We start from the raw sequence: 25,185 nt of genomic DNA on the forward strand, positions 1-25,185 counted from the left end.
GTACAAGAATATATCTACTATAATACTGATCCTATGTACAAGAATATAACTACTATAATGCTGCCCTTATGTACAAGAATATAACTACTATAATACTGCTCCTATGTACAAGAATATAACTACTATAATACTGCACTAATGTACAAGAATATAACTACTATAATACTGCTCATATGTGCAAGAATATATCTACTATAATACTGCTCCTATGTACAAGAATATAACTACTATAATACTGCCCCTATGTACAAGAATATAACTGATATAATACTGTCCCCTATATACAAGAATTTAACTACTATAATACTGCCCCTATGTACAAGAATATAACTGCTATAATACTGCTCCTATGTAGAAGAACATAACTACTATAATACTGCCTTCTATGTACAAGAATATAACTACTATAATACTGCTCCTATGTAGAAGAACATAACTACTATAATACTGCCTTCTATGTACAAGAATATAACTACTATTATACTGCTCCTATATACAAGAATATAACTACTATAATGCTGCCCTTATGTACAAGAATTTAACTACTATAATACTGCTCCTATGTACAAGAATATAACAACTATAATACTGATCCTATGTACAAGAATATAACTACTATAGTACTGCTCCTATGTACAAGAATATAACTACTTTAATACTGCCCCTATGTACAAGAATATAACAACTATAATACTGCCCCCTATGTACAAGAATATAGCTACTAAAGTACTGCTCCTATGTGCAATAATATAACTACTATAATACTGCTCCTATGTAAAAGAATATAACAACTATAATACTGCCCCCTATGTACAAGAATATAACTACTATAGTACTGCCCCTATGTACAAGAATATAACTACTATAATATTGCCCCCTATGTACAAGAATATAACTACTATAATACTGCCTCCTGTGTACAAGAATATAACTACTATAATATTGCTCGTATGTACAAGAATATAACTACTATAATACTGCTCCTATTGTCACGAAACAACACCCACTCTTGGGTCAGACCTTGCAGCTCTCTGGCGCCCCCTTATCCTGCTGGTCAAACACGGTATTGACAGAGGATAAGCACGGGTGCAGCTGCTCTAATTTATGTCGACTATTGTGGCACGTGATGTGACAGGACGTATATATACCACCAGTTCCTTCCAGGAACGTATATATACCTCCGACCAGCCACCCTCAAACCACAATATCACATAAACACTGGTATACTGCCACCACCGATCGCTTAACAGGTGGATCGGGTACCTGGTAGGTAACGTGAATTAGCGAGTGAGGAACGTGTTTGCTCGACATAGGACAAGAAGAAAGAAACTGGTAAATAATTAATGATTTACTCCCAAAAGGGGGCAGTGTTTACAAAATATATACAAGATATTATAAAGGAGACAATTTACATGTATGCATAAACAGTTATTAAAATAAAAGGGATAAGTAATAGCAAAACCTGCTTCACAAGGTGATGGTCTCAGATTCTGTGGGAGGGACGGCTCCCCGGAAATTAGAGGTGATTCTTCTTACGCCGTGTGAAGTGCGTGCGTTCGACGTCCCTGAGAAGAATGACCTGAAAATGGCCGATTTGCTTTTTAGTAAGCAGCCAAAACTCTGGGGAACACCCCTTATTTACCTTACAAGGGGGGCTCGGCTTTGCGAGCCCACCCAGCTGCAGAAGACCTAACAGATCCTTCAGATTCCATATCTTGGTGTGGGGGGGTCCCACATCCAAGAGGGAGACATCATCTTGACCGTCACCAATATTCATGAAGATAGATATTAAATATGAAACCTCTATGACGCTCAGAAGCTCAGAATCCATTATCTCAGTTCCCGGTCATTCCTCAGTTATGCAAGTTATACTATTGTAATGGGAAAAAGGTAAGCATTCAAAAAACGTGGTTCCGATGTTTCTGTCAGACCTGTGCGTGATTAAAATTGGCCTAAAACGTTTGTACAATTAAACAATGGGATTTTTTGGAGGGATTTTCCGGTTTGTACTAGCGCTTGCCCTGGACTGAGGTTTTATGGCGGGTCATAAAAATTCCTGGTTTGGGGAAAAGCAAAAGTGAGTTCTATGTCTTCACTTACAAACAGATAGGGGGTGGGGTTTTTTTCTTCCTTTTTTAAAACATCTCTCATTTTTAAAAACTCGGGCAAAAATACCTTTTGCCTGACACCTCCCCCTTTTTGACTGCGCTATGGAGGTAGGACCTTCTGGTACTCCTCCAAGCGTATGTCTGGAGGCTCCCCTCGCCGGGACAACCCATCGGCATTGCCATGCTCGCTGCCCTTGCGGTGTTGAACAGTAAAGTCGTACTGCTGGAGGGTGAGGCTCCAGCGTAACAACCTTCCGTTGGCACCTGACATGGTGTGCAGCCAACTCAGGGGGTTGTGGTCAGTCACGACAGTGAAGGGGCGCCCGTACAAGTAAGGCTGTAAGCGGTTGAGGGCCCATACAATGGCCAGGCACTCCTTCTCTATGGTGGAATAGGCCACTTCCCTCGGCAGCAGTTTCCGGCTTAGGTACAACACGGGGTGTTCTTGGTTCCCCGAGTCGACCTGGCTGAGTACAGCACCGAGGCCAAATTCACTGGCGTCGGTCTGTACTAAGAGTGGCCGTGTGCCGTCGACCGCCTTTAGTACAGGAGAGCTGCTCAGGGCAGTCTTCAAAGCCCTAAAGGCCACCTCGCATTCATCCGTCCATTTGACGGAATGGGGTAGGCTCTTCCTGGTGAGGTCTGTCAAGGGCTTCGCAAGGCTACTATAGTCCTGCACAAAGCGTCTATAGTACCCTGCGGTGCCCAAGAAGGACTGCACCTGCTTCTTGGTCCTGGGGGTGGGCCAGGACACGATAGCGTCCACCTTCCCAGGCTCTGGCTTCAGAGTACCCCCACCTACCCGGTGCCCCAGGTAGTGGACCTCGTTCATGCCCATCTGGCACTTTCCCGGCTTGATGGTCAAGCCCGCCTGGTGAATGCGCCCGAGCACCTGCTGCAGATGCTCGAGGTGATCCTCCCAGGTGGGACTGAAGATGGCAATGTCATCCAGGTACGCTACTGCGTACCTCTCCAGTCCCTGGAGCAGGTGGTTGACCATTCGCTGGAACGTGGCAGGGGCATTTTTCATGCCGAAGGGCATGACCGTGGATTCATACAATCCGAAGGGGGTGATAAAGGCGGACTTCTCCTGAGCCCCGGGGCTCAAGGGAATCTGCCAATATCCCCGACTCAAATCCATAATGGAGAGATAGCTCGCGCTGGCTAACCGCTCCAGCAGCTCCTCAATGCGTGGCATTGGTTGTGCGTCAGAGGCGGTGATAGCGTTGAGCCCCCTGTAGTCCACACAGAACCGGGTGGTCCGGTCCTTCTTAGGCACCAGGACTACAGGTGAGGCCCACGCGCTCTTGGACCGCTTAATCACCCCCAACTGCAGCATCTCCTCGACCTCCTGGCGCATGACATGCTGCACCTCGTCGGAGATTCGATAGGCTGTCCGCCGGAGTGGGGCATGATTCCCGGTGTCCACTTCATGGACCGCCACTTCAGTCCTGCCAGGCAGGTTGGTGAACACTGCTTGGAATGGTTTCAGCACTGCTTGCATCTGAGACCTCTGGTCTGCGGATAGCAAGTCGCTTAGCTCTACATCCTCTAGGGACCCGCTGGCCTTTGCTTGGGCGAGCATGTCCAAGAGGGGGTCATCCTCCCCATCCTCGGGCAGGTTGCAGACCGGTAGGACGCAGGTTCCACGTTCTTGATGAGCCTTCATCATATTAACGTGAAACGCCTTCCGCCTACCCCGCTCGTGGTCAAGGGTGATCACGTAGGTGACCGGGTTGAGCTGTTGGTGAATGACGTACGGGCCTTCCCAGGCCGCCTGAAGCTTGTCCTTTGGTACGGGGACCAGCACCCACACCTTCTGACCCACCTGGTAGGTCCGCTCTCGGGCGTTCTGGTCGTACCAATGCTTCTGGTCAGCCTGGGCTTGCGCCATGTTGTCATGCACCAACTGCGTCAAGGTCTGCATCTTGTCACGGAAGCGCATGACATACTCCACGATGGACACTCCTGGGGAGCTCGGCTCTTCTTCCCAGAATTCCCTTATCAACCCAAGGGGTCCTCGGACACGCCTGCCATACAGGAGCTCAAAGGGGGAGAACCCCGTCGAGGCCTGTGGAACCTCTCTGTAAGCAAATAGCAGGTGTGGGAGGGAACGCTCCCAGTCGCGACCCTGGGTCTCAACCAGCATTTTTAACATCTGTTTGAGGGTACCGTTGAATCGCTCACACAAACCATTGGTCTGTGGGTGATACGCACTCGATACCAGATGCTGCACCTGCATTTTCTTACATAGGGCCTCCATTAAGCGTGACATGAACTGAGTCCCCTGGTCGGTAAGCATCTCCCTGGGAAATCCTACTCGCGAAAAGATGGCCAAGAGGGCGTCCGCCACCTTATCCGCCCTAATTGAGGACAGGGCTACTGCCTCCGGATACCGGGTAGCGTAGTCTACCACGGTAAGGATGAATCGTTTTCCAGAGCTGCTGGGTATGGCCAGAGGTCCCACAATGTCCACAGCAATCCTCTGGAAAGGCTCCTCTATCACTGGCAAAGAGATCAGGGGGGCTTTGGGGGCCGGCCCTGACTTTCCCACTCTTTGACACGTGGTACAGGAGCGACAGTAGTTCACCACATCTGTCCTCATTTTGGGCCAATAAAAGTGATGAGACAGCCGGGCCTTGGTTTTGCTAACCCCCAAGTGTCCAGCGAGTGGAATTTCATGGGCGATCCGCAACAACTCGTCCCTGAATTGGTAGGGGACGACCAGCTGTCTTTCCCTCAGCCACTCCTGTTGGGGTGTACAGGGAACTGTCTCCCGGTACAACCTCCCTTGGTCCCAGAATACCCTCTCCTTATCCGACTCGGAGGTGGGTTTCTCCGCGAGGCTCCTTAACGTCTCCAGACTATCATCTGAGTGCAGAGCTGCCTGAAACTCCTGGCTGGAGGAAGCCAGAAGTGAGGTTAAGGCCACGTCCTCACTGGGACCCTCTGGGACCGGCTCTGGGTCCATACCTGATTCAGTTATTCCTCTGTTCGAGGGGGGTCCAGAAGGCAGGGCGTTACTTGCATTCTGGGCACTCTGACTGCGGGTAACAGCGGCTATATAGGCCGTCTCCCCGGGGAATAACACCGTCTCATTAGCCTGAGAGGCCATGAGAACTACTTCTCCATCATCCTCCATTACCTCAGGCACAGTGCTACGTATGCGGCAGCTACCATCAGCCAGGTCTCCATCTGTTGTGACACTGGTCACTGGCACAGCACCACCTGCTTCATGGTCCTCGTGCCTCTCCCCATTACCCTTGGCACTGACATTTGCTCCTGCTAGGGGATCCTCAGCAACATCACCCCGCAGAGTGACATGGCAGAGTTCTCCTGCACCTTCCAATACAACAACATCATCATCATCATCATCATCATCATCATCATCATCATCATCATCACCATCATCATGTAAAGCATTGACATTCACATTATTAGCATTAACCTTACCAACCGTATCAGATCGGGGAGGGGTGTCAGGGACATAATAAGCAAACATCCTCCCCAAATCAGTTCCCAACAAAACATTTGCAGGTAGGTTTTTGGATACTCCCACTTCCTTCACCCCACTCCCCGCACCCCAATCAATAAAAACCCGGGCCATGGGCAAGGGGCATCGGACGCCCCCAATCCCAGTGACAGTCAGGGTCTTTCCTGGAATAAGCGCTTCAGGGGACACCAGTTCAGGTCGGATGAGGGTTCGTTCGGCCCCAGTGTCCTTGAGGCCTACAGTGAGAGTGTCCCCCACCCTGACAGACTGAAAGTTTTCACAGGCCCTCCCAACCGGCCCACCCACCAAAAGAACTGAAGCATTAGGCCCTGGGGCCTTGGATGGGGGGTTCTTCCTCTGCTTCTCTGGGCAAGTGGCGCTGAGATGACCAGTCTGGTTGCAGGAATAACACCTGCGGGCATCGGATGCAGGCAGGGCCTTGGCAACGGGAAAAAGGCCTCCGGAAGGTCGGCTGGCAGGGGCAGGGATGGTGGTTGATGGCTTACCCCCTTTCCAGCTGGCGACGACCGGCTTCCGCACCTCTGGTCTCCGGTTGGCCTCGTAGGTGTCTGCGATCTGCGCTGCTTTATTGGCATCAGGTGGCTCCCGATCCATCACGAACTGCCGTACCTCAGTCGGACACAGATGCAGGAACTGGTCTTTCACCATCAGGTCCTTTAGCTGCTCAAAGGTGGTCGCTGACAGTCCTTGGATCCACTGCTCAAAGTTGATTCTGAGCCCGTCTACCACATCACGGTAGGTGTCCTGTGGTCCACGCTGGAGGGTTCTGAATTTTTTCCGGTAAACCTCCGGAGTCAGCTGGTACTTTTTTATCAGGGCCTGCTTGACGGCCTCATAGTCTCCATCCTGCTCTCGAGGGAGGGAAGCAAACACCTCCAAAGCTTTTCCTCGGAGCCCTGGAGTCAAATATCTTGCCCATTGGTCGATGGGCAGCTGATACTGCCTGCAGGCCTTTTCAAAGCCTCGCAGAAATGTGTCCAAGTCCCCATCCTTTTCCATCACAGGGAAGTGCTCAGGACGAGGTTTAAAGCAGCTGGCACTGTTGGACTCACGGGTCTGCGTAGAGGGCGACTCCTTCTGAATCCGGGCTAGCTCCAGCTGGTGTTGTCGGTCAGCTTGTCGCTCAGCAGCCTCTCGGTCAGCTTGTCGCTCAGCCCGCTCCTGGAATTTCAGGATCAGCTCCAGTCGTCCATCATGATTGTCTGTGGCGAGCTCCTCCAAGGCCATCTGCAGGTGGGGGTCCACACTACCCTGGTTGCGGGTATGGCTGGCAATCACCGGTTGGACCCTGGCAGCAACACCATCCGGGCCCTGGCTGGCCGCCCCCTCATCAGGGCTCTGCTGTCGGACGGGCTCTGCAGCATCTTGTAACAGTTCAGAAATCATTTGTTCTTTGCTTTTGCCGTGGGGGTCAATGCCTTTGGTTATACATATTCCAGTAAGAGTGTCCTTTTTCTGCTGGTGATACCAGGACTCCCCAACTACGACCATGATCACCAAAATAAAAATAGAAAAGAAAAAGCGAAGAAGGGTAGGGGTAACTGCTACACATACAGTATTGTCTCAGATCTAATAAACACTGAGTTCGATCTTCAAAACTTTTGTGCAAGTTTTTAGTGAGAGGAATGATTGCTCAAACCAGATCACTAATGTCCTATGATCCCACCGCTTGCCACCAATTTGTCACGAAACAACACCCACTCTTGGGTCAGACCTTGCAGCTCTCTGGCGCCCCCTTATCCTGCTGGTCAAACACGGTATTGACAGAGGATAAGCACGGGTGCAGCTGCTCTAATTTATGTCGACTATTGTGGCACGTGATGTGACAGGACGTATATATACCACCAGTTCCTTCCAGGAACGTATATATACCTCCGACCAGCCACCCTCAAACCACAATATCACATAAACACTGGTATACTGCCACCACCGATCGCTTAACAGGTGGATCGGGTACCTGGTAGGTAACGTGAATTAGCGAGTGAGGAACGTGTTTGCTCGACATAGGACAAGAAGAAAGAAACTGGTAAATAATTAATGATTTACTCCCAAAAGGGGGCAGTGTTTACAAAATATATACAAGATATTATAAAGGAGACAATTTACATGTATGCATAAACAGTTATTAAAATAAAAGGGATAAGTAATAGCAAAACCTGCTTCACAAGGTGATGGTCTCAGATTCTGTGGGAGGGACGGCTCCCCGGAAATTAGAGGTGATTCTTCTTACGCCGTGTGAAGTGCGTGCGTTCGACGTCCCTGAGAAGAATGACCTGAAAATGGCCGATTTGCTTTTTAGTAAGCAGCCAAAACTCTGGGGAACACCCCTTATTTACCTTACAAGGGGGGCTCGGCTTTGCGAGCCCACCCAGCTGCAGAAGACCTAACAGATCCTTCAGATTCCATATCTTGGTGTGGGGGGGTCCCACATCCAAGAGGGAGACATCATCTTGACCGTCACCAATATTCATGAAGATAGATATTAAATATGAAACCTCTATGACGCTCAGAAGCTCAGAATCCATTATCTCAGTTCCCGGTCATTCCTCAGTTATGCAAGTTATACTATTGTAATGGGAAAAAGGTGAGCATTCAAAAAACGTGGTTCCGATGTTTCTGTCAGACCTGTGCGTGATTAAAATTGGCCTAAAACGTTTGTACAATTAAACAATGGGATTTTTTGGAGGGATTTTCCGGTTTGTACTAGCGCTTGCCCTGGACTGAGGTTTTATGGCGGGTCATAAAAATTCCTGGTTTGGGGAAAAGCAAAAGTGAGTTCTATGTCTTCACTTACAAACAGATAGGGGGTGGGGTTTTTTTTTTCCTTTTTTAAAACATCTCTCATTTTTAAAAACTCGGGCAAAAATACCTTTTGCCTGACACCTATGTACAAGAATATAACTACTATAATACTGCTCCTATGTACAAGAATATAACTACTATAATACTGCTCTCTATGTACAAGAATATAACCACTATAATACTGCTCCTATGTACAAGAATATAACTACTATAATACTGCTCCCGATGTACAAGAATATAACCACTATAATACTGCCCTCTATGTACAAGAATATAACTACTATAATACTGCCCCCTACGTACAAAAATATAACTACTATAATACTGTCCCTATGTACAAGAATATAACTACTATAATACTGCTCCTATGTACAAGAATATAACTACTATAATACTGCCCCTATGTACAAGAATATAACTGATATAATACTGTCCCCTATATACAAGAATATAACTGCTATAATACTGCTCCTATGTACAAGAATATAATTACTATAATACTGCTCCTATGTACAAGACTATAACTACTATAATACTGCCCTTATGTACAAGAATATAACTACTATAATACTGCCCCTATGTACAAGAATATAACTACTATAATACTGCTCCTATGTACTAGAATATATCTACTATAATACTTCTCCTATGTACAAGAATATATCTACTATAATACTGTCCCCTATATACAAGAATATAACTGCTATAATACTGCTCCTATGTACAAGAATATAACTACTATAATACTGCTCCTATGTCCAAGAATATAACTACTATAATACTGCTCCTATGTGCAAGAATATAACTACTATAATACTGCTCCTATGTACAAGAATATAACTACTATAATACTGCCCCTATGTACAAGAATATAACTACTATAATACTGCTCCTATGTACAAGAATATATCTACTATAATACTGATCCTATGTACAAGAATATAACTACTATATTGCTGCCCTTATGTACAAGAATATAACTACTATAATACTGCTCCTATGTACAAGAATATAACTACTATAATACTGCACTCATGTACAAGAATATAACTACTATAATACTGCTCATATGTGCAAGAATATATCTACTATAATACTGCTCCTATGTACAAGAATATAACTACTATAATACTGCCCCTATGTACAAGAATATAACTGATATAATACTGTCCCCTATATACAAGTATATAACTACTATAATACTTCCCCTATGTACAAGAATATAACTACTATAATACTGCTCCTATGTAGAAGAACATAACTACTATAATACTGCCTTCTATGTACAAGAATATAACTACTATAATACTGCCTTCTATGTACAAGAATATAACTACTATTATACTGCTCCTATATACAAGAATATAACTACTATAATACTGCCCTTATGTACAAGAATTTAACTACTATAATACTGATCCTATGTACAAGAATATAACTACTATAGTACTGCTCCTATGTACAAGAATATAACTACTTTAATACTGCCCCTATGTACAAGAATATAACAACTATAATACTGCCCTTATGTACAAGAATTTAACTACTATAGTACTGCTCCTATGTGCAATAATATAACTACTATAATACTGCTCCTATGTACAAGAATATAACAACTATAATACTGCCCCCTATGTACAAGAATATAAATACTATAGTACTGCCCCTATGTACAAGAATATAACTACTATAATATTGCCCCCTATGTACAAGAATATAACTACTATAATACTGCCTCCTGTGTACAAGAATATAACTACTATAATATTGCTCGTATGTACAAGAATATAACTACTTTAATACTGCTCCTATGTACAAGAATATAACTACTATAATACTGTCCCTATGTACAAGAATATAACTACTATAATACTGCTCCTATGTACAAGAATATAACTACTATAATACTGCTCTCTATGTACAAGAATATAACCACTATAATACTGCTCCTATGTACAAGAATATAACTACTATAATACTGCTCCCGATGTACAAGAATATAACCACTATAATACTGCCCTCTATGTACAAGAATATAACTACTATAATACTGCCCCCTACGTACAAAAATATAACTACTATAATACTGTCCCTATGTACAAGAATATAACTACTATAATACTGCTCCTATGTACAAGAATATAACTACTATAATACTGCTCCTATGTACAAGAATATAACTACTATAATACTGCTCTTATGTACAAGAATATAACTACTATAATACTGCTCCTATGTACAAGAATATAACTACTATAATATTGCTCCTATGTACAAGAATATAACTACTATAATACTGCTCCTATGTACAAGAATATAACTACTATAATACTGCTCCTATATACAAGAATATAATTACTATAATACTGCCCCCTATGTACAAGAATATAACTACTATAATACTGCTCCTATATACAAGAATATAACTACTATAATACTGCCCCCTATGTACAAGAATATAACTACTATAATACTGCCCCTATGTACAAGAATATAACTACTATAATACTGCTCCTATGTACAAGAATATAACTACTATAATATTGCTCCTATGTACAAGAATATAACTACTATAATACTGCTCGTATGTACAAGAATAGAACTACTATAATACTGCCCCCTATGTACAAGAATATAACTACTATAATACTGCCTCTATGTGCAAGAATATAACTACTATAATACTGCTCCTATGTACAAGAATATAATTACTATAATACTGCTCCTATATACAAGAATATAATTACTATAATACTGCCCCCTATGTACAAGAATATAACTACTATAATACTGCCTCTATGTGCAAGAATATAACTACTATAATACTGCCCCTATGTACAAGAATATAACTACTATAATACTGCCTCTATGTGCAAGAATATAACTACTATAATACTGCTCCTATGTACAAGAATATAATTACTATAATACTGCCCCCTATGTACAAGAATATAACTACTATAATACTGCCCCCTATGTACAAGAATATAACTACTATAATACTGCCTCTATGTGCAAGAATATAACTACTATAATACTGCTCCTATGTACAAGAATATAATTACTATAATACTGCCCCCTATGTACAAGAATATAACTACTATAATACTGCCCCCTATGTACAAGAATATAACTACTATAATACTGCCTCTATGTGCAAGAATATAACTACTATAATACTGCCCCCTATGTACAAGAATATAACTACTATAATACTGCTCCTATGTACAAGAATATAACTACTATAATACTGCTCCTATGTACAAGAATATAATTACTATAATACTGCTCCTATGTACAAGAATATAACTACTATAATACTGCCCCTATGTACAAGAATATAACTGCTATAATACTGCCCCTATATGAAAAAATATGAAAAAAGGACTGGTGAAGCTCAGTTAAAGGGTGGGGTAAGACATTTTTTAGTCCGCACCGTGTTTCCCTCTTAGTGTGACGTTGGCACTGATTAGCCTATTTCTCCCATCAGTGACGCTGCAGGTCCAGGTGGTCTCTGTCCCATTTCCAATTGTAACCTCTTCGTTCAGTGAACTCTGCCCCTCTTGTCCACAGGTCTCACGATTTGTCTTCATTTGATGCCAACATAGTTTCTTGTTGCTGTCTATGCAGTTTATATTACAGAGGAGAGGGACCGTGGCGTCCGCGCTGACGTCACTTTCTGGGTCGGACACTGTGAAAAAGGACGGTGACTTAGACATAAAGTCATACACAAGGGCCAAGAAGATGAGCAAAAGAAGAAAAGAAAGCAAACATTTCTAGACTTTATTTGACTTAATTGGGTTTTCTACACTTGTTCATCTTTTTCTTTTTTTTTTTAACCTAAATACATAGTAAATCCATTCTAATTAATTTGCTAATGTATCTTCATAGCAATTGCAGCTCCTTTTTTTCTGAAAACCTTAAAAAAAGACATGGAGTTAAATGATGGGAGTCCGGCTACCTGCAGCCACCACTAGGTGGAGCTCACTGCATACAAGCTCTTTAGCACCATCTAGTGGAGGAAACAAGAATATTTCAAGCAGAATATTTATAAAAAAAAAAAAAATCCATTGGAAAATTTCTACGGTGTTTGATGTTCTCGTTTTCAATACCGAGAACATTTTTCTTACCATCGTCTTCTTCGTTCCCCTCTCAGTTCACCAGTTATTGCACATGTAAGAAAACTGATTCTAGAAATAGAAATTTCTTTCGGAAAGTGACGGCTGCAGCCTTGGTAACCTCAACCTGCCATGTGAGAGATCAGATCTGCTCTTATTAATTATCTCTTTCTCGTAACGGCCGTAACCATGGAAACGATAGGAGAGCAGCCATCATTTAATGGAAACTTCTTCTGTACTTCTTACATTTATTTTTTTGCTGTGCAGGTAAGAAATGTGTTGTTTTTTTTGGGGTTTTTTTTTTTTTCTATTGTTCACATAATTTTCCAATTGAAGTTATTATGACGTTTTGAATTATAGTTTTCACTTTTGATAATGTCATTAAAAAAAATCCCGAAAAAAGAAAAAAACAGCAGTGCCAATTAAAAAAAAATAAAAAAATAAATGTTTAGTTTTCGAGACTATTAAAAAAAAAAATCACAATAAAAAAGGATGTGAAAAAAAAAAGTCATCTTTGAAATACCAGGTTTATTTATTTTTTTTTATATATTTTACAACAAAAATATATAGATTTTTTTATTATGAGATAGACTTTTATATAATAAATCAGGCTTTTATAAATGAAAGGGGCAGTTTCTCATAAGGTGATGTTGTCACTAGGACTATCTCTCAAGATCAGCAGCCCCCATCGATCATAAAGTGATGGCATTTCCTGGTGATATTAGTATTATAATATGGGAATACCCCTTTAAGGGGGTTGTCCGCTACTTTTACACATGTCCTTAATGGATCCAAGGTGGTTAAAAAGTAAAAAAAAAAAAAAAACAAGACCGCTGCGACCAATCACACTGTTTCTTCTAGCAGAGACATAATGTCAAGGTTGCCGCCCATCATCAGCTGGTGATTGGCTGCAGCTATCAAGTGACATCCTTTGTAGGAAGAGGAAGCCAGATGTCCGATTGCGGTAACAACAGGAAAACGGCAGAAGGTCTTTTTCTTGAATGATAGGTCGGGTTCTGATACAGAAAGCATTTTTTTTTTGTCATATATATAGCCTGTCTCTGAGATAATAGGTAAGGCTGTGAGATGATAAGTCAGCTCGTCTGACATAATAGGCTGCTCTGCATGAAACCAGCTGCGAGGGATATTCTGTATTCTGAGACAATAAATCAGGGCTCTGAGATCACAAGTGTAGCTGTTAGATATTTAAGTTGGGCTCTGAGATATAAGTGAAGACTGAGATAATAAGTCAGGGCTATGAGATAATAATTCAGGGCTCTGACAGAATAAGTCAGGACTATGATATAATAAGACGGAGCTTTGAGATAATACAGGTGCATCTCACTAAATTAGAATATCATCAAAAAGTTAATTTATTTCAGTTCTTCAATACAAAAAGAGTCATTACACACAGAGGGATCTATTTCACGTGTTTATTTCTGTTAATGTTGATGATTATGGCTTACAGCCAATGAAAACACAAAAGTCATTATTTCAGTAAATCAAAATAATTAACAAAAAAAAAAACCTGCAAAGGCTTCCTAAGTGTTTAAAAAGGTCACTTAGTCTGTTTCAGTAGGCTCCACAATCATGGAGAAGACTGCTGACTTGACCGATGTCCAGAAGGCAGTCATTGACACACTCCACAAGGAAGGTAAGCCACAAAATGTCATTGCTAAAGAAGCTGGCTGTTCACAGAGTGCTGTATCCAAGCATATTAATGGAAAGTTGAGTGGAAGGAAAAAGTGTGTTAGAAAAAGCCGCACAAGTAACCGGGATAACCGCAGACTTGAAAGGATTGTAAAGAAAAGGCCATTCAAAAATTTGGGGGAGATTCACGAGGAGTGGACTGCTGCTGGAGTCATTGCTTCAAGAGCCGCCACACACAGACGTATCCAGGACATAGGCTGCAAGTCTCACATTCCTTGTGTCGAGCCACTCATGACCAATAGACAACGCCAGAAGCATCTTACCTGGGCCAAAGAGAAAAAGACCTGGACTGTTCTCAGTGCTCCAAGGTGTTGTTTTCAGATGAAAGTAAATTTTGCATTTCATTTGGAAATCAAGGTCCCAGAGTCTGGAGGAAGAGCGGAGAGGCCACAATCCAAGCTGCTGGAGGTCTAGTGTGAAGTTTCCACAATCAGTGATGGTTTGGGGGCCATGTCATCTGCTGGTGGAGGTCCACTGTGTTTTATCAAGACCAAAGTCAGCGCAGCCGTCTACCAGGACATTTTACAGCACTCCATGCCTCCCTCTGCCCACAAGCTTTATGGAGATGGATATTTCATTCTCCAGCAGGACTTGGCCCCTGTCCACACGGCCAAAAGTACCAAAACCTGGTTTACACACAACAGTATCACTGTGCTTGATTGGCAGCAAACTCGCCTGACCTTAACCCCATAGAGAATCTATTATAGAGAATCTATGGGGTATTGTCAAGAGGAAGATGAGAGACCCCAGACCCAACAATGCAGACGAGCTGAAGGCTTCTATCAAAGCCACCTGGGCTTCCATAACACCTCAGCAGTGCCACAGGCTGATCGCCTCCATGCCACATTGCCGCATTGATGCAGTAATTGATGCAAAAGGAGCCCCGACCAAGTATTGAGGCATTTACTGAACAAACATTTCAGTAGGACATTTCGGATTTTAAAAACATTTTTCAAGCTGTTGTTATGAAGTATTCTAATTTACTGAGATAATGACTTTTGTGTTTTCATTGGCTGTAAGCCATAATCATCAACATTAACAGAAATAAACACGTGAAATAGATCACTCTGTGTGTAATGACTCTATATAATAGATCCCTCTGTGTGTAATGACTCTATATAATAGATCCCTCTGTGTGTAATGACTCTATATAATAGATCCCTCTGTGTGTAATGACTCTATATAATAGATCCCTCTGTGTGTAATGACTCTATATAATAGATCCCTCTGTGTGTAATGACTCTATATAATAGATCCCTCTGTGTGTAATTGACGCGCCCCTGGGCCTGTGTCGCGCAGCGTTGCGCACGCGGGAGCTTACCCGGAGCCGGATCTGTTGAGGGTTGTAGTCTCGTGGCGGTGATCCGGTCCGTGCCCAGGGAGTCAGACTAAGTGGCACTGTATCAGCGGTAGATGTTGGACGACTACGCCACCCGTTGAGTACAGCTAAGGAGCTGCTGCTGCAGGGCAGACCGCTGAGGCCGGTGGTAGGATTGTGCAGCGTGATAGTATAACCCCCAACGGGAGTGGTATGGCCTCAGGGCAGCCGACGTGGATGATGGGGGTAGCAGGAACCACTCGGAGACGGTACGGTGTAGTTCAGGGTCTTTTACTGGTGACAAAGATAGACCCTCCCGGAGTACTGGCTAGCGATTGGGGCCTGGTCAGTCCTTGAGCAGATGGGATCTCCTCTGGCCAGGCGGAGTTGTAGGCCTCCCAAACTAATGATACTCTTCTGGCTACCTTGCTAGAGGCGGGTATAAGTAGCCCACGTCCCTGAGTGTACCGTGTGGTGCTCACCCGTATGGCCGGTGACTCGGGGCCTTCTAGTAGCTTTCGCTCCACGACGGCGGTGCTGGTCCCACGCGTGTGACCGTGCCTTCGGGTTTCTGGGCCAGAGGACCTGCAATCCCCTGCCGGTCGGTTTCTGCTGCTGGATAGGAGTTAATCCCCACAGCCTCGGACTCCGGGTCCGGTGATAACTTCTCAGTCAGGGCGAGCTCTGCACCTGCCAGCCCCTGACTCCTTGTAGCACTGCTCCCACAGAGCTCCTGTTGTTTCTTCCTATGCTGCTTCTCTTCTCTACTTCTTCTCTACTCACTAACCCTGCCTCAGCCCTAGGTTTATATAGGGGAAGTTCTTCCCCTCCCAGGACTGGGCAGGAGGTGTGGCATGCATAGGATCCAAGAGACCTCCCACCTGCTCTCAGACGTAATATCTCTCTCACTGTGGCAACCAGACCCCTGGGGTGTCACATTATGACTCTATATAATAGATCCCTCTGTGTGTAATGACTCTATATAATAGATCCCTCTGTGTGTAATGACTCTATATAATAGATCCTTCTGTGTGTAATGACTCCATATAATAGATCCCTCTGCGTGTAATGACTCTATATAATAGATCACTCTGTGTGTAATGACTCTATATAATAGATCCCTCTGTGTGTAATTGTAGCGCCCCGAGGGTTCGGTTGCTACAGGGGTATTGCACCTCAAACCAGAGGTGTAATATTCCACTCCCAGGTAAGGATGGAGTGTGGACCAGGGCTCAGTTAGCTGCATACAGCACACACACCCCATTTCCGAGGGACAGCTCAACGGTGCTCCCACTAGACAGAAGTGCAGGCACGACCGACTATGTCCCTGGCTGGAGTGGGGAGGGGGGTGGAACACCCAGTGCTGTAGGGGCAGATAGGGGTTGGTTCCTGAGCGTAGGTAGGAGCTCATTGGTTGCTGGTCATCTGGGCTCATGGCTAGAGGGAAGTATAAAAGGGAGGAGCCATCTTAGATCTGCGTTCAGTCTGTGAGGAGAAGTTGAGAGGAGAGCTGACAGGGAGCAGCAGCTCAGGCTGAGTGCTGCTCCAGAGGCAGGCCTAGAGAAGAGGCCGGAGCCTGAGAGGAGAAGGAGAAGTGGGAACAGGAGGAGAAGGAACAAGAAAGGAAGAGACAGAGGAACAGAAGGGCTCAGGAACAAGAAGGTGGAAGGGACCCTAAGAACCCACGAGAATCCAGGGTGAAGGGTCAGGCAGATTAAGGGTACCGGATCCCAAGTTGGTGGAGGAGAAACAACCCTCAGCCAAAGACCGGAGGTCGTGATCATTTATTGGTGCGACACCTCATCAAACCTGCTAGGAAGGCACCATAAAGGACAGCGGGGAACGGGGCCCACATTTACCTGCGCAGGTCCGCGGCAGCTGCACAAAAGTGGGTCACTGGTGAGGCAGGCCAGAGAAAGGAAAGAAGGGGGTCCTGTGCCATATTCCTGAACTGCCTGGGAGTTGACTGAGCCCCTCACCTGGTGGACGCAGCACGGCTCGGGCAGTCATTGCCAGCTGAAGTGACTTGGATATTAACCGTGAGTAAAGACCCTGGACTGCAGTACGTTGTCTGTGTGCTTTTTTGCTCCTCCGGCACTACCGGTACTGAGACTCTCACCACCATCACTCCCACCATCCACTACACTGCCCTGGGGCCGCACTCTTCCCATGGGGAGTCACACCATCCCAGCTGCATACATCATCGGTCCCAGCGGTCTGCCTTGCAGCGGCGGTTCCTAATAACCGCAATCCACGGGTGGCGTAGTCGGACATTATCTAAAACATCTAAAAGACTGCCACTGGTCTGACCACCCTGAGCCACGGGACCGGGCCGCCACTACTACTCCCAGCGTCTCCCTATTGCCCGGTTCCGCGTGCCCCACGGCCCAGGAGGCGAGTCATAATGACTCTATATAATAGATCCCTCTGTGTGTAATGACTCTATATAATAGATCCCTCTGTGTGTAATGACTCTATATAATAGATCCCTCTGTGTGTAATGACTCTATATAATAGATCCCTCTGTGTGTAATGACTCTATATAATAGATCCCTCTGTGTGTAATGGCTCTATATAATAGATCCCTCTGTGTGTAATGACTCTATATAATAGATCCCTCTGTGTGTAATGACTCTATATAATAGATCCCTCTGTGTGTAATGACTCTATATAATAGATCCCTGTGTGTAATGACTCTATATAATAGATCCCTCTGCGTGTAATGACTCTATATAATAGATCCCTCTGTGTGTAATGACTCTATATAATAGATCCCTCTGTGTGTAATGGCTCTATATAATATACGAGTTTCACTTTTTGTATTGAAGAACTTAAATAAATGAACTTTTTGATGATATTCTAATTTAGTGAGATGCACCTGTAAGTCAAGACTGAGCTAATGAGTCACGACTCTGAGATATTAAGTGAAGACTGAGATAATAAGTCAGAAGTGAGGGCTCTGTGATAATAAATGAAGGCTCTGAGGTAAAAACTCAGTGCTCTGAGAGAATCAGTTATGGCTCTGAAAGAATAAGTCAGGACTCTGAGATTAGTAAAAACTGAGATATTAAGTGAAGACTGAGATAATAAGTCAAGGCTCCGAGATTATAAGACAGGGCTTTAAGGTACTATATCAGGGCTCTGAGATAATAAACAAGGACATTGAGATAATAACTCAGTGTTCTCCAATAATAAATCAAGGCTCTGAGATGCTAAACAAGTCCTCCAAGATAATAACTCAGGGCTCTGAGATAATAAATCGGGGCTTTGGGAATCTAAATCAGGGCTCTGAGATAGTGTCAGGACTCTGTGATGCTGTATCAGGGCTCCGAGATAATAAGTCAAGGCTTTAAGGTACTAAATCAGGGCTCTGAGATAATAAGTCAGTTTCCTGTGATAATAAGTCAGGGCTCTGAAATACTAAACCAGCCCTCCGAGATAATAAGTCAGGGCTCTGAGATAATAAATCAGGGCTTTGAGAATCTAAATCAGGGCTCTGAGATAGTGTCAGGGCTCTGAGATGCTGTACCAGGGCTCCGAGATAATAAGTCAGGGCTTTAAGGTAATAAATCAGGGCTCTGAGATAATAAAAAAGAGCTTGAAAAGAATATTTCTGTTTTTAGGAACAATGAGACCCCAACACACGATCTCAAACTGTCCAACTCCACTGCTGGAGAAGGGATGTTTCTTACCCGTGAGGCCGGCCACACACACCTCCCTCCTCAGCTTCTTCCTTCTGTCCCCGATCTTTAGAAGGATCTCCATCTGATATTTGCCACTTTTAGGATTTGGAAGATGAACACTCAGGTCGTTCAGTTTCTCGGACGCCTCCTTCTCATCGCTCTTTTTGGGCCAGCTTGCAGCACCATCCGTGACGCTGAGCCGAGTGAGGATCTGGGATGAGTAACTGATGGACCCTTCTTCTACGTGGACTTCGGAGGACATAGGATTTTTCCGAATGTTAAAGGTGAAGATCCAAGGAAGGGTGACTGGGCTTTTATCTGAGGTGTAGACTATGGAGGGAAAATCCTGGAATCCTGCAAAAATCATCAAAAGGAGATCTAAGAAAGGTGTTGTGACAGACTCAGGAATTAATATCCAAATTATAGGTAAAATTGGGGAAAGGGGTTTCTAGTACCCCAAAACACGCACTGGGCAGTTGAGGTTATTGAGGTGGACTTCATTGCCTACTGATTTACTATTGAGATCAATGAGAGCTGCTTAGAGCTCCCTCTAGTGGGGGTTACAAGCGGAGAGAATTTTATCATTTACCTGGATAGCCTGGGGGTAGGCAGTATGTGGACGTTGGGGGTTGGCTGGGAATGTGTATTCTGAAATCCAACTTTTGCCCAGAGTAGACATGCTCATTCAACCAATCCTCAGTACAGGTCATCAATAATAGATCGGTGAGGGTCCACCACCCAGCACACCCACCAATCAGCTCTTAGCAGGTCAGATGTACACAGTCTACAGAGCTGTAATAGCACAGCTCCATATATTGTGTAGTGGCCGTTCTCGGTACTGCAGCTCAGCTCCCTTTTAATTTAATAGGAGCTGAGCTGCAGTACCACTCTTGGCCACTATGCAGTGTATTGAGCTGTACTGTTCCTGCTCTGCACATTGTGGTCACCCGGCCACAGCCTATGGATAGAGATGGTAGAGCGTGGTTCTAATACCAGAAACTCTGATACGTGTGGTGATGCTGAGCTCGTCTCCACCATCCATCGAAAAGCGGCACACGTAATCCATGTTCGATTGCACATTGTTCTCCTCCAGTTTAGGACCATTCGACATCACAATCCCATTCTTCTCCCAAGACACTTTGAGTCCTGGAACTGATGATGGTTTCAGATCCAACACCAGGTCTTCTGATAGGAGAAGGTTGGCAGAAGGGAATACGGAAACTGCCGAAAACCAAACAAAAGATTGGATGAGAAGGAACATAGAGCAAGCAAACTCAACATAAAGAACACTTTTGTGAAGGTCTAACTCCCAAAGTGACCTGACAGACGATCAGAGCCAGCAATGGTACCACACCCAGTATCTGCCATATAGGTAACAAACTCAGGACGGCGGGCATCAATCCCCCGACACAATAAATCCAGACCCTAGATCAGACCTCAAAAAGAATTCTGGCCCCAATAATAAATTCAAACCAGAGGCTAAACCTCAAAATTAATTCCCACCTAAAATATCAGACATGAAAATAAAGTCAACCCTCAGATCAGACCTCGAAATTAATTCAGATTAGAGACCAGAGAGCCCAAAAAAATTGATTTAGGCCCCAAAATTAATCCAGACCAGACTTTAAAAAAATTCAGACCCACAATAAATTCAGACCCCAAACCAGGTCCAAAAATTAATTAAAATGCCAGACCAAACCCAAAATGAACCCAACCCAGACCCTAAAAATAAATCCAGACCCAAAGCCCTAAGTTTAAGGGAGTTGTTCCCTTTCATCAAATATTGGTCCCCAGCTGCAGGTTATTATAAAGAAGCGAACCGTGCTCAGCCCACCATCCCTGGGTCCATCGGAGCTGCTCCCAATATTGGCTGTGGCGCTAACGTCACTTCAACAGCACGGCAGCCAATCAGAGAGCTCTGAGTGGGGTGTTCCCATGTTAATTTAGTCCTGAAAATTAAATCAGGCCCCAGATCTAAAACTAATAAATTTCAGACCCCAAACCAAGCCCCCTTCTCATAACGCACCTTGAAAGATGAAGAGTTCCACGGTTCTGATCTCGCTATTTAGATATTTACAAGTGTAAGTGCCTGAATCCGTGGTCCTAACATCCATCACTACTAGGTCGTTGGTGTCATGGGATGGGATGTTGTAACGTTGTGTATCTGAAATGGACAAGATAACTTCACTGTGAATACTGTCTATGTCCTGTTGGACAAGTTTGGAAAAAGTTCTATTCAACAACTTTTAAATGATGTCTAGAAAGGAAGTATGATGTTTTACATCATTCCCCATGAAATATCAACTTTTTTTTCATTATTCACGTAGAATTTTTTTTTTTTTTAACTATTCCCATTTTCACACAGAATAGGTGGATTCTTCCTGTTTTGAGCAGCTCACTTGTCAGCTTTGTTGTATAGACTGGGACAGAATGGGCAGAGTCACTTCATAACCATTAGCATTAATAACAACTCTATTGTACAGCTAGAGGAGCCAATGAAGGAGGATAGGAACACTATATAAACAGATTTACTCCATAATTTCCTAGAGACTGTATTAGTCTATAACATTTCTCTGTTACTTCACTCCCATTCATTGCAACTGCAGTAAAGTACACACCCTGCTGCCCTGTCTATACAGACAATCCAGGACTGAAGTGTCTGTAATGTGGCCACCCCTTGGAAGTTTTGAAAACTAAAAATTTAATAGATACAATAATTTTAAAGCAAAGCACCCCTTATATCTCATCTATAAGTATATATCTTATTAACCCTTCCCCGACATGTGACGTTTCAGACAGTTTAACTCTTACATAGTGACTGCAACATCTAAGTAGTCAGAGAAAAGAGGATCCCTCTATCACCCTATCAACCCCTCCTTGAAGCAATCATTGGGTTGTTCATGGGCTGAAGGCTAAAAGATCACTAAAATGGCAATACACTGAAAGAAAATAGTATTGCGGTGTATTGTATGCGCTCTCAAGTGGTCACAGGTTCAAGTTTCTAGTGGAGAAAATTTTTTTTAACAAAACGTTAAACATCTTTAAAAAAAAAAGCCTTAAAAATTCTAATCCACCTTTTTTTCTCATTCTGTAAATAAAAATAAAATATAAAATAAAGATATTTGGGATCACCGCATCCATTAAAGTCCGAACTTTTAAAATAAATTATTTAGTCTTTGTGATAAACGATGTAAACCTCCTCCCCCCCTCCCCATAAAAACGCTAAATAAATTTAATATCACCATAACTGTAATCATCTTTGGAATAAAATGAACATTCAATTTTTTACTGTAAAAATGAAATTCCACAACAAATATTCTTTTCTTTTTTTTTTATGACTATTTCACCCCCAAAAAAATGGCTCTTGGAACATGGGATAAAAAAACAAAAGAGAAAGAAGTAAAAGAAAAAAGAAGCAAATATTGTCTGTACACACCCGGACATGCATTACTATTTCTGTACTGCGGTTACGATATTAGTTTTACCTTTTGCCCCAGGACTGAAGAATTTTTTGTTGTTTTTACATCTAAGAATGAGTTTTTGCTCCTTGAACCATTCGATTTCCCCACTGGTTTGTTTCTTACAAGGCAGAGAAACTTTCTTTCCAACCTCAGTTAAGATTTTATCACTGAGCGCTGACGAGAGACCTGAAACAAAATAGCAATGAGTTAATATTTCATTTCTCTAATATTTAGGTAACTTAGAGCCGGCACCAGCATCGGGCAAACCTGAGCCACCTGAGCATGAGGGGTCCAGGAAAAGCTTAGAATGGGGTATACAGGAGCCCACGTAGCTATATAATTAAAGGGATTATATACGATGTCTTACATGTTTGGAGACATAGGACGGTTAAGCAGAATCCATATAATTTTTCCTTCATGGCAAAATCTTGAAGTGACTTTGTAAACTGTTTCCGTTGATCTGCAATGTGGCCGGAGAGCTGCAATTCGTTCCAATGCTCTGTAGATAGGAGATTAATACATAAGTTACTTGATATTAACTCTTCATACTATCATAAGGGACGGACCAGGGTCTGGAAATGTTTTTGGGTAAAACGTATGTGAGTGGGGAGAAGAAAGCTCTCACATTTTTGGGACAGAAGAAATTAGAATGTAAATACTGCTATAATAATAACCAGATTATTTTCTCTACTTAAATAATATTACATTTGAGTGCTGAATTACACCATACAGTGCCCACATAATACTGTCATATGATGTCCATATAATAGTGCTATTCAGTGCCCACATAATACTGTTCAAGGATGTCTATATAATAGTGTTATACCGTAACCACATAATACTGTCATATGATGTCTACATCCTACTACTGTACAATGCTGTCATAAGATTTATATATAATACTGCTATAAAGTACCCCTATCATACTGTCACATGGTGCTTACATAATAGTGTTATATAGTGCCTACATACTACTGTCCAATGATTTCTATATAATATTGCTATACAGTACCCCAACATAATAGTACTATACAGTGCCCACATAATACTGTCATATGATTTCTATATAATACTGCTATACAATGCCCCCATTATACTGTCATATGGTGCTTACATAATAGTGCTATGTAGTGACCCCATAATATTGTATTATGATGCCTACATAAGAGCGCTGTTTAGTGAACACATAATACTATCATGAAATGCCTATATATTAGTGCTATACAGTGTCCATATGCTGATGTTATATCATGCCTATATATTAATGCTATACAGTGGCCACATAATACCGACATACTGTGTCTGAATAGCTGCTATACAGTGTCTAAATAATAACACATTTTTTGCAATGGCAGTGGATTACTCATGATGTGCTACAAAATAGTGCCACAAAGAGATCACATATTTTTTTTATCTAATGTCAACATAATAGTGCTAAAAAGTGCCTACATAATACTGTTATATGCTGCTTACATAGTAATGCCATAAAACTCCCACAAAAAAAACTGTTATATGATGCCTATACTATATATACTATATATAATAGTGCTCTGCATATACAGTGCCGCATACTGTAATACTGTGATATGATGTCCACATAATAGTGATATACAGCGCACACATAATACTGTGATATGATGTCCACATAATAGTAATACAAAGTATCCACATAATACTGTTATATGATATCCACATAATAGCGCTATACAATAAATGCATAATACTGTCATATGATGTCCAAATAATAGTATTATACAGTACCAGGGTCGGCGTCAGCACCCAGCGCACCCGGGCAAGTGCCGGGGCCCTGAGCAGGTGGGGGGACCCACTCACCGTCGGGCACCCTGGCGTCCTATGGGACCCGTGAGCGGTGCCGGTGCCAGCGCTTGCGCCCGCCATCCCCGCTTGCTCAGTGCCACGGCAGCCGACGGCACAATACTTACCTCTCTCCGTGCCTCCGCAGCAGGTCCTGTCTCCTCCGCGGCTGCTGCACTTTGACATCTCAGGTCAGAGGGTGCGGTGACGTCTTTACACCGCGCTCTCTCCTGAGCCATCACAGTGCAATGCGGGAAGACGCCAGCGACGCTGGAGCCCAGAGCAGCGGCAGCAGGTGAGAAGTGAGGTGAGTATTTGATTTTTTTTTTTATATGTATGGAGGCATGGGGCATTATATGGGGGGGTGATGACATCCTGCATGGGGCATTATATTGGGTGGATTTATGACATCCTGCATGGGGCATTATATGGGGGGTGATGACATCCTGCATGGGGCATTATATGGGGGGGGTGATGACATCCTGCATGGGGCATAATATGGGGGGGATGACATTCTGTATGGGGAATTATATGGGGGTGGGGAGGGATGACATCCTGCATGGGGCATTATATGGGGGGGTAGGGATGATATCCTGCATGGGGCATTATATGGGGGGGTGATGACATCATGCATGGGGCATTATATGGGGGGGTGA

The 25,185-nt window shown here is 43.4% G+C and overlaps 1 protein-coding gene across 1 annotated transcript in view; it reads right to left on the bottom strand.

Annotated features, from left to right (window-relative positions):
* The window catches only part of LOC141271194 (T-cell surface glycoprotein CD4-like), an 84,616-nt gene that overhangs the window by 12,456 nt on the left and 46,975 nt on the right, over positions 1-25,185 (bottom strand). Inside the window, exons 2-7 of the mRNA XM_073681300.1 lie at positions 23,082-23,213; positions 22,739-22,900; positions 21,280-21,417; positions 20,247-20,474; positions 19,263-19,607; positions 11,861-12,115 (exon numbers count right to left, since the gene is read on the bottom strand). Coding sequence (XP_073537401.1) covers positions 11,861-12,115; positions 19,263-19,607; positions 20,247-20,474; positions 21,280-21,417; positions 22,739-22,900; positions 23,082-23,133 — 1,180 coding nt within the window. The 5' untranslated portion in view covers positions 23,134-23,213. The remainder of the gene's footprint in view (positions 1-11,860; positions 12,116-19,262; positions 19,608-20,246; positions 20,475-21,279; positions 21,418-22,738; positions 22,901-23,081; positions 23,214-25,185) is intronic.

Source organism: Phyllobates terribilis, unplaced genomic scaffold (assembly GCF_046119375.1).
Source record: "Phyllobates terribilis strain yellow unplaced genomic scaffold, ASM4611937v1 Scaffold_5__5_contigs__length_657084704, whole genome shotgun sequence".
In the NCBI taxonomy this organism is placed as follows: domain Eukaryota; kingdom Metazoa; phylum Chordata; class Amphibia; order Anura; family Dendrobatidae; genus Phyllobates; species Phyllobates terribilis.